The sequence below is a fragment of the Dromiciops gliroides genome, chromosome 4 (genome assembly GCF_019393635.1).
Source record: "Dromiciops gliroides isolate mDroGli1 chromosome 4, mDroGli1.pri, whole genome shotgun sequence".
Taxonomy (NCBI): domain Eukaryota; kingdom Metazoa; phylum Chordata; class Mammalia; order Microbiotheria; family Microbiotheriidae; genus Dromiciops; species Dromiciops gliroides.
This window is the reverse complement of record NC_057864.1, coordinates 350,088,742-350,098,012: the sequence shown is the minus strand read 5'-3', so window position 1 is coordinate 350,098,012 and position 9,271 is coordinate 350,088,742. Positions and strand designations below refer to the sequence as shown.

At 39.7% G+C, this 9,271-nt stretch overlaps 1 protein-coding gene across 1 annotated transcript; it reads right to left on the bottom strand.

Moving 5' to 3' along the window:
- Window positions 1-484: 484 nt before the first annotated feature.
- On the bottom strand, window positions 485-934 carry LOC122755114 (basic phospholipase A2 APC-D49-like). The gene has a single exon (XM_044003474.1). It carries the CDS (start codon window positions 932-934, stop codon window positions 485-487), a length of 450 nt encoding a protein of 149 aa, XP_043859409.1.
- Between the last annotated feature and the right edge of the window lie 8,337 nt (window positions 935-9,271).

Below are 9,271 nucleotides of genomic sequence, written 5' to 3'. Positions count from 1 at the left end.
GTGTTGAGGTATTGTGGGGTATGGGGCACCACTTCTTATATAAGTATTATCTCCGAGCAGAATATAAACTTTTTTTTCAAGAATATAAACTTCTTACAGCAAGAATTAACTTTTAAAAAATCAATATATTTCCAGTACCTGGCCTAGTGCTTTGCATATAAGTCAAATAAAATGCTTGTTGGATTGGATGGGATTATATTATGCTTCTACTAACTTTTCAACACAATTAACCCAGGGCAGCTAGGTAAGCACTGGCCCTGGAGTCAGGAGGACCTGAGTTCAAATCTCACCTCAGACACTTACTAGCTGGGTGACCATGGGCAAATCACTTAACCCCAATTGCTTTAATATGTACATATAGTATACACATATTTATATATTATCATATAGAGATGTCCATAGAATCATGTGCCACCAGGATAAAGTGAGTGATGTGCGAGGCAGGGCCAGGTTGGCTTACCACTTGGCATTTGAGGAAGCCAAATCAGGACTTCAAAGATGAGCAGGGGGGTGTGGGATCCTTACACTGACTCCTTTTGTACCATTGATACCTAGAGTTATATGTGTACAACTCTTTGCAGAGACAGAGGGCAATCTCTTTGTCACATTGGCAACTCTGCCTCTTACACTGGTTGCTGCCACCACAGTAGATTTGCCCTTTTCTGATGCTGTACTTATACAAACTCAATTTGGGTGAACAGTGTTTGGATTCTATCTTGCTGTAACAGCAGTCATGACTTTGGCAGCACCAGTCTGTGGCATCCAGGGGTAGTCCTTGGCCTCCGCAGCCACAGTAGCAGCCATAGTTGATGTAATTCATGATTGTCTTTCCAGTCATTTTCTTGATCATCTTCAGCTGAATCAGGTTTCCCCCAGTAGGGGAGATGAACCCACAAGTGATCAATAAAGCCAGGCCAAGCAGCAGCTGCTTCATCTCTGAGACTGATCTCAAGGGGTCTCCAACTTCCCCTTTGCCTTGTCCGAAGAGGGTCCCCAGTCAAAGGCGGTGGGATTTAACCCCAATTGCTTTAAAACATCCAGGGCCATCTCCAGTGGTCCTGAGATAGATAGATAGATAGATAGATAGATAGATAGATAGATAGATAGATAGATAGATAGATAGATAGATAGATAGATAGATAGATAGATAGATGGATGGGTAGATGGGTAGATGGGTAGATGATAGAGATATATACATACATACACATATATATACCTATATGTGTATGTATATATACACATGTATATATGTATATGTATGTGTATGTATATATATACATACACACATATATATATACACACATATACATATATATACATGTGTATATATACATATATACATGTGTATATATACATACACGTATAGGTATATATATGTGTATGTATGTATATATCTCTATCATCTACCCATCTACCCATCTACCCATATATATATATATATATATATATATATATACACACACATATCAGGACCACTGGATCCAGATGGCTCTGAAGGAGAGAATGAGGTTGGTGACTTTGCACAACCCTCTCTCACTTAAATCCAATGCAAGTCATGACATCACCCTGATGTCATGGTCCTCTTTGAGAATGAAGGATAATCAACTCACCATCACCAGAGCAAAGGAATGAGAGCAATCATTCTATACACATGTGTACCTACTCAGTGAACACAAGACCTTCAGGATACTATTTTGTGGCTCTTTCCTCTTTCAGGTTCATTTTTTTTTTTTGCAGGCAATGGGGGTTAAGTGACTTCCCAGGGTCACACAGCTAGTAAGTGTCAAGTATCTGAGGCCAGATCTGAACTCAGGGACTCCTGAATCCAGGGCCGGTGCTTTAACCACTGCGCCATCTAGCTGCCCCTCTTTCAGGTTCATTTTGATGTGGTCTCACTTATAAGAAAATGTTGTAGGAATGATCCAAGACAATTCCAAAGGACTCATGATGAAAAATGCTATCTGCATCCAGAGAAAGAATGGATGGAGTCTGAATGCAGACAGAAGCATAATATTTTCACTTTCTTTATCTTTTTCATATTTTTCCCCTTATGGTCTGTTTCTTCTTTCACAACATGACTAATATGGAGATATGTTTTACATGATTGAACATATATAACCTATCCAAAATTCTTACCTTTTTAGGGAGAGTGGAAGCAAGGGTGAGATGGAGAAAATTCAGAACTAAAAAAAAAAAATGTAATGAATGTTAAAAAATTATCTTTACATGTAATTGGAAAAAAGAAAATATTATTTAAAAGAAAAAGAAGGGACATCTAAATGGCACAGTGGATAAAGCACCAGCCCTGGATTCAGGAGGACCTGAGTCTAAAGCCGGCCTCAGACATTTGACACTTACTAGCTGTGTGACCCTGGGCAAGTCACTTAACCCCAATTGCCTCACAAAAAAAGAGAAAAAAAAAGAAAAAAAATGTTATAGGAGTGAACACGTTATGGTTTTCACTAACCCTGTATCTTTTAGAGATGACCTTGATCTTTGCACACGAGTTGGGACAGGTCTAATTCACCTAATTTTACAGCTGGCAAGAGCTTTAGTTTTACTCTCTTGTTTTATAGATGAACAAACTGAGGTCCAGAGAAAATGCAACTTGCCCGTGATCATAAGGCTGGTCAGAGGGTGTCAGGCCCCTGTCTCCAAGTCCAATAGAATGTAAGCTCCTTGAGGACAAGAACTTTTCTTTTTGTCTTTGTGTCCTCAGAACCTGGCACGGTGCCTACACAAAGTAGACATAAATATTTAATTCACTTCACTATACTTCTGATTTGTCTTTTTCAAGATATTTCAAAAGGCATATATATTATATGTGTGTCTATATGTATGTGTGTATATGTGTGTCTATGTCTTGCCCCTTGGTTTTTTTTCTTTTGTAAATATTTTGGGTTTTCCAAGGATTCCTTAATATAAAAGAAAGCAGTTTCAGTAAAACAGTAACATGACCTTTGTGGGACACCTTCTTTTTAGTTCAAAGTGACCCCTCTATCTACAATATTGGAAAAGCTCCAGAAAACATTTTGGAAGACTCTATGTCTTTATTATCTCACACAATGCAGCCTAAATTGTTATTACTTTTGTCTCCTGCTGTCCCCTGACCTCAAGCCAAACATCCTTTCTTATGACTTAGCCTTTAAAGGTTAGGGCAAAGAACCCTGAAATTTATCTACCTATGTGATTTTACTTCCCTAAGCATTAGTTTGCTCTTCTTAAAAAGGCTGGCTTAGATGGCCTCCCAACCAGGATGGAGATCCCCTCCTACCCTACATTTGTGCTCATATGAGGCATAGCATATAGAGAAGAGCTGTTATTTTTTTATTCAGTATGTGGCAGAGGGAAGTTCCCTCCATAAAAAGGAAACCAAAATGTCATTGGTCTTAAAACATAAAAATAAACTGTCAAGAAAACCTGTGATCCAAATTGAATTTAGGATTCCATCACAGGCTAATTGTTTTAAATGCTTTCAACTCTGCAACTCCAAATGGGATAAAGGGAACATAAGGGAGTCTAGGTACCACAAAGTACCCTGCTTGCAATTTCCCTCTTATATATCCAACTGTTGACTGAGATAATTAAAAGGAAACTAATGTGCCAAGACTACCTTGGTGGTTACATGTCGCATGAAGCTAGGCCCACCAATGTCTTGTTTCTTATTTTTAAACAGAATGGAAGTATGTATTTTATAATAAAATTTTAAAATCAGTTCTAAAAAGCCTATGTGGAAAATCATTGTGAATATTTTATGTAATATGTACCAGAAAGGACAGTCCAAAAATAATACTTGTCAGTGTTTACCTCTATATTCAAACTACACTTCAATTATCCATGAATTCTTCAGCATAGATATGGATCACAACCCCTCAATACCATTTTTTCCATAGTCTTTATTGATGTGGAGAATTCCCTGAAGGGGAATCTCCCTCTCCCAGTTCAGATTGGCAGTTGTTCTACAAATGGTATTTGTAAGGAGTTGCCTAGGGCACCAAGAGGTTAAGTGACTTGCCCAGGATCAAACCAGCAGTATGTGTCAGAGATGGAGCATGAACTCAGGTCTCCTAATCCCAAGGCTGAGTTTCCATCCACTGTATCCCTTTGCCTTTTTTCTGGATGCTAGTCATATTCCTGAGAGTTGAGGGTGATTTTTTAAAATGATGGTCCTGACCTCCAGGGTTATTTCTGTCTCCTAGCTCCAATCAGATAGTAGCCACACCTAACTGATTTCCTGCTATAGAATTTAATCTCCCCTTACTTCTTAGGTGTGTCTCTTCTGATATCTAGTTGGTCATTCTAAACTTTAATAGTCCCTTGATTGCTCAATATATCTCTACTGTTATATGGTCATCTTTGGTTTTGCTTCTTTCCTCTCTTTTGGACAGAAACCCTGAGGGTCTTCCCCCACCCCTTATCGATTTTTTTTTCCTTTTGACCAGGTAAAGGAGGCCTTTCTTTGCCTTCTTTCCTACCTAGCCTTAATCATTGAATGGGTGTTGCCAAAGGCCTTATCTTAAAAGGCCGAGCTCTCCCACTGAATCAGGGCCATCTCCATTTGTCCTGATTTCTATCTTGCCACTGGACCCAGAAGGCTCTGGAGGAGAGTGAGGCTGGTTACTTTATACAGCCCTGCCTCACTTAAATCTAATTCACTGCAAGTCATAACATTACCCCAGTGTTATGGTGCTTTTTAAGAGTAAAGGACAAACAATGGCTAACAGCCAGGGAGTCAGGGAGTAGAGAAGACATGATAAAACTGTGAAATTAGATACTGGATGGAAAAACATGTGTGACATAGAACCAGCATAGTGATAATTCCATCTGGGGGAAAACAAAACAATACTTATATACCATAGCACAGAGTGTGGGTTCCCAGAGGTTAGGATGCTTTGGGACTGTGAAAGGCAAAGAATAAAATTATTTGTAGCAAAGAAGGAAAGTTGTCTCCATTGTTCTTCCTATTGTGGGATTAGATGACATGGGAAGTAGTGACTTAGCCTGGTATTTCCATTAGGGCATATGTAGGTGCTAGAAATTAGGAAGGAGGCTAAGAGAAAGGTGTTTAAAGCAGGGGTTCTTAACTTTTTTTTGTCATGGACCACTTTGGCCATATGGTAAAGTCTATGAATCCTTTCTTAAAATAATATTTTAAGTACCTAAAAATAAAATACATAGGATTGCAAAGGTAAATTATTATATTGAAATACACTTATTAAAATATTTTTTAAAGTTCAGGGACCACAGGTTAAGGATCTTTGGTGGGAAAACCAATCAGACAATCAATAAGTTTTTTTTTTCAGCTTGTCCTATGTACCAGATGCTGTGGTTTTGCTTTCTGCTACATCTATAAGTACATGTGCCTAATATCTTATAACACCTTATTTCAGAGGGAAGAACTGAGTCCATTCCATTTCATGTAACAGGAATTTCTGGGACAAAGCCAGAGGTGGAGGAAAGGCAGTAAGCTCTTGGAACTCACAACACTAAAGCTCAAAAAAACCTCCAAATAATGCCATAGCACAATTCCTGGAGCAGCAGAACCCACAAAAAGAACAGGCTGAGATCATTTTCCAGCCAAAGATGCCTTAGAAGGTCAGCAGGAGGGGGCTGCTGTGCCAGGGTGGGAGTGAAGCCCTACTCCAAGGTCTTGCTGACACAGATCCAGTCCCAGGCAGGACGAGCCAGAGAAAGAGACCCCCAGAGCCTCCAAATCACCTGCAGTGACAGTGTCATGTGTAACTAAGCTCACAGTCTGGTGAGAGGGCTGAGCAGTTGGCTGGGAAAAGATTACAGGGGTCTCTGCTGGCACTAAGGCAGAACTTGGGTGTTTCACCCCGCTGGGAACAGGAAGTAGGCTTGAGTGGCAGTGACCCAGTGGGGGAGGGGTGCAGGCTCCTTGGAGCTAACAACCACAGCACACAAAGTTTTTCTACCTGGTTAATTAGCAAGTTGGCCTGGGGTTATCTACAGACCAGAGAACAGGCCAGGTGAGTGAAGAAACTGCCCCTCCTTAAATCGTACCACCTTAGACCCCCTGAAAATTGGGACAATACATTGTGGAAATAGTGCACCACTTTAAGAAGGAGTTAAAAGTCAAGTAAAAGAGGGGCAAGATGAGCAGACAGAGAAAGATGCTGACCATAGAAAGTTTCTTTAGTGACAAGGAAGATCGAGGTGCACACTAAGAAGATGATAGCAACATCAGGGCTCCTACATCCAAAGCTTCCAAGAAAAATATGAATTGGTCTCAGGCCATAGAAGCGCTCAAAAAGGACTTTGAAGATAAAGAGAGGTAGAGGGAAAAGTAAGAGAGGAAGAGGAAAAAATGGAAAAAGAAATGAGAGTGATGAAGGAGGGTCTTGAAAAAAGTCAACAGCTTGAAAAGCCATATTGGCCAAATGGAAAAGGAGGTACAAAGCACTCTGAAGAAAATCATTGTTTAAAAATTAGGATTGAGCAAATAGAAGCAGATGACTTTATGGGAAATCAAGACACAATAAAGCAAATCCAAATAAATAAAAAAAATAGAGGGCAATGTGAAATATCTCCTTGGAAAAACAGCTGACCTGGAAAATATATCCAGGAGAGATAATTTGAAAATCATTGGACTACCTGAAAACCATGATCAAGGAAAGAGCTTAGACATGATCTTCCAGGAAATTGTCAGGGAAAATTGCCCTGATATTCTAGAAGCAGAAGGTAAAATAGAAATTGAAAGAATCTACCAGGGCAGCTAGGTGGTGCAGTGGATAGAGTACCGGCCCTGGAGTCAGGAATACCTGAGTTCAAGTCTGGCCTCGGACACTTAACACTTACTAGCTATGTGACCCTGGACAAGTCACTTAACCCCAGTTGCCTCACAAAAAAAAAAAAAATCTACCAATCACCTTCTGAAAGAGATCTCAAAATGAAAACTCCCAGTAATATTATAGCCAAATTCCAGAACTCCCAGGTCAAGGAGAAAACATTGCAAGCAGCCAGAAAGAAATAATTCAAATACTGTGGAGCCACAGTAAGATAACACAAGATCTAGTAGCTTCAACATTAAAGGATCAGAGGGTATGGAATATGATATCCCAGAGGGCAAAGGAATTGGGATTAAAACCAAAAATCACCTACCCAGCAAAACTGAATATAATCTTTCAGGGGAGAAAATGGGACTTCAATGAAAAAGAGGAATTTCAGGTATTTGTGATGAAAAGACCTGAACTGAATAGAAAATCTGACTTTCAAATACAAGGGCCTAGAGAAGCATAAAAAGGTAAACAGGAAAAAAAATTAAGAGGGATGTTAAAAGGTTAAACTGCTTACATTCCTACATGAGAAGATGATATGTCTAACTCATAAGAAATTTCTCAGTATTAGGATGATATAAGTATAGATGATAGAAATAAATTTAGACAGAGGGCACAGACAGCAATTGATTATGAAGGGATGATATCTGTAAAGCATTTAATTTTTCTTTATCTTTTTTTGTGTGGGGTAGTCACAGTTGGGTGACATGCCCAGGGTTGAGTAGTGGGCAAGTATCTTGTAACTGGGGCCAAATTTGGGCTCAGGTCCTCCTGAGGGTGGGTGCTTTGTCTACTGTGTCACCTAGGTGCCCCATGATGACATCTTTTTTTTCTAGTTTTTTTTTGGGGGGGAGGTTGGTTTTTTTGGTTTTGTTTTTCGTTTTTTGTTTGCGGGACAATGAGGGTTAAGTGACTTGTCCAGGGTCATGCAGTAGTGTCAAGTGTCTGAGGCTGGATTTGAACTCAGGTCCTCCTGAATGCAAGGCCAGTGCTTTATCCACTGTACCACCTAGCTGCCCCCCATGATTTTACAGTAAAATTGAGGGTTGAGAGGATTGCACTAGGGGAGAGGTAGAATGGGGTGAAATCTCACATGAAAGAAACAGGAAAGGGCTTAGGGAATAGGGGGAGAGATGGAGGAGGAGCAGAGAGCCATCAGAATTGGCTCAAAGATCTTAATCTGATCAGAGTTGGCTCAAGGAGGGATTAATATACACATGCAATTGGGTGGAGTAATCTATCTAAACTGGGCAGTGAATGAGCCTTATACTCATCAAAATTGGCTCAAAGACCTTTATCTTATCAGAGCTGGCTCAAGGAGGGAATAACATACACACTCTGTTGGGTGGAATCTAACCCTGCAGGAAAGTAGGAAGGGAAGGGGATAAGGAGGGAGGGGTGCAAGAAGGGAGGGCAGATAGGGAGAGGGGGCAGTCAGAAGCAAATCCCCTTTCAGGAAGGATAGGGTGAAAGAAGATAGATAATAAAGTAAATATCAAGGAGAAGGGAATAGGATGGAGAGAAACAGTTAACAATAGTAACTGAAAAAGAGAAAAGGAAAAAAAATGTACAAAACATTTCATGTAACAGAAGGGGAAAAAAACAATTTCTCCAAATACTAGGTCAGAGTCATGCCCCACAAAGAAAGAAGAGAGGCAATTCTCATTTCTCTTTTAAAGTACTCAGGAACTACATTCTTGGTTCCATGCTGTCCTCAAATTTTTTATTTGTTTTATAGTCCTTAGGCATTATTTGCTATATTTGGAGGTTGTTAATGTCTTCCCCACTGGTTTATCTGCTTATGCTCAAGGTCTTTGAGTTTTCTTCTTCCTGAGATCTTTGCTAATTTCAGTCTCTCTCCCCCCTCCCACCCTTATTTTCCTCTATTACTCACTTTCTGGTTCTCCCCTCTGATGATAGGATCACTATTGACCATGATTGCTCTACCAACACTCTCTCTTCTCCCTTCCCCCAAACATGGGTTAGGTGTTTTGTTTTTTCCCCTAAAAAGTGACAAAACTGTCTCTGGGACTTGATTGGCCTCGGGGTGTCAAGGTTCAAGATGAACTTCCTTAATGTCACTTCCTAGTAGCCTCTGAACATGTTGATGTAGTTTCTTGATTACTGCTGACCTACATATGCTTCATTTTGTTTCAACACTGAAGCTGAACTAACAGAGTACTAGTCTTCATCAGAGCTTGAAAATTATCTTCTGGACAGTTTTGGGAGCTTCTATCTTTTCATAGAATTTCTTTCTCCCTAAGTACTATGTATAATCCTGTCCATAACCTCCCATAGCTAGAAAGGTAGAATTGCATATAAGTTTAGACCAACACTTCATACCATAAACATTCATTCCAAATGTATAACCTATATTAAAAAAAGTTACATCATAAACAAATTAGTGAAATGAAGAAATGCTCTTTCAATTCTTTTTAATTCAGTTTGAAGAATTCATGACTATACTGAGTGGG

Bases quoted from the DNA above. Each gene is read 5' to 3' on its own strand.
- LOC122755114 (XM_044003474.1), bottom strand. From the start codon at position 934: ATGAAGCAGCTGCTGCTTGGCCTGGCTTTATTGATCACTTGTGGGTTC.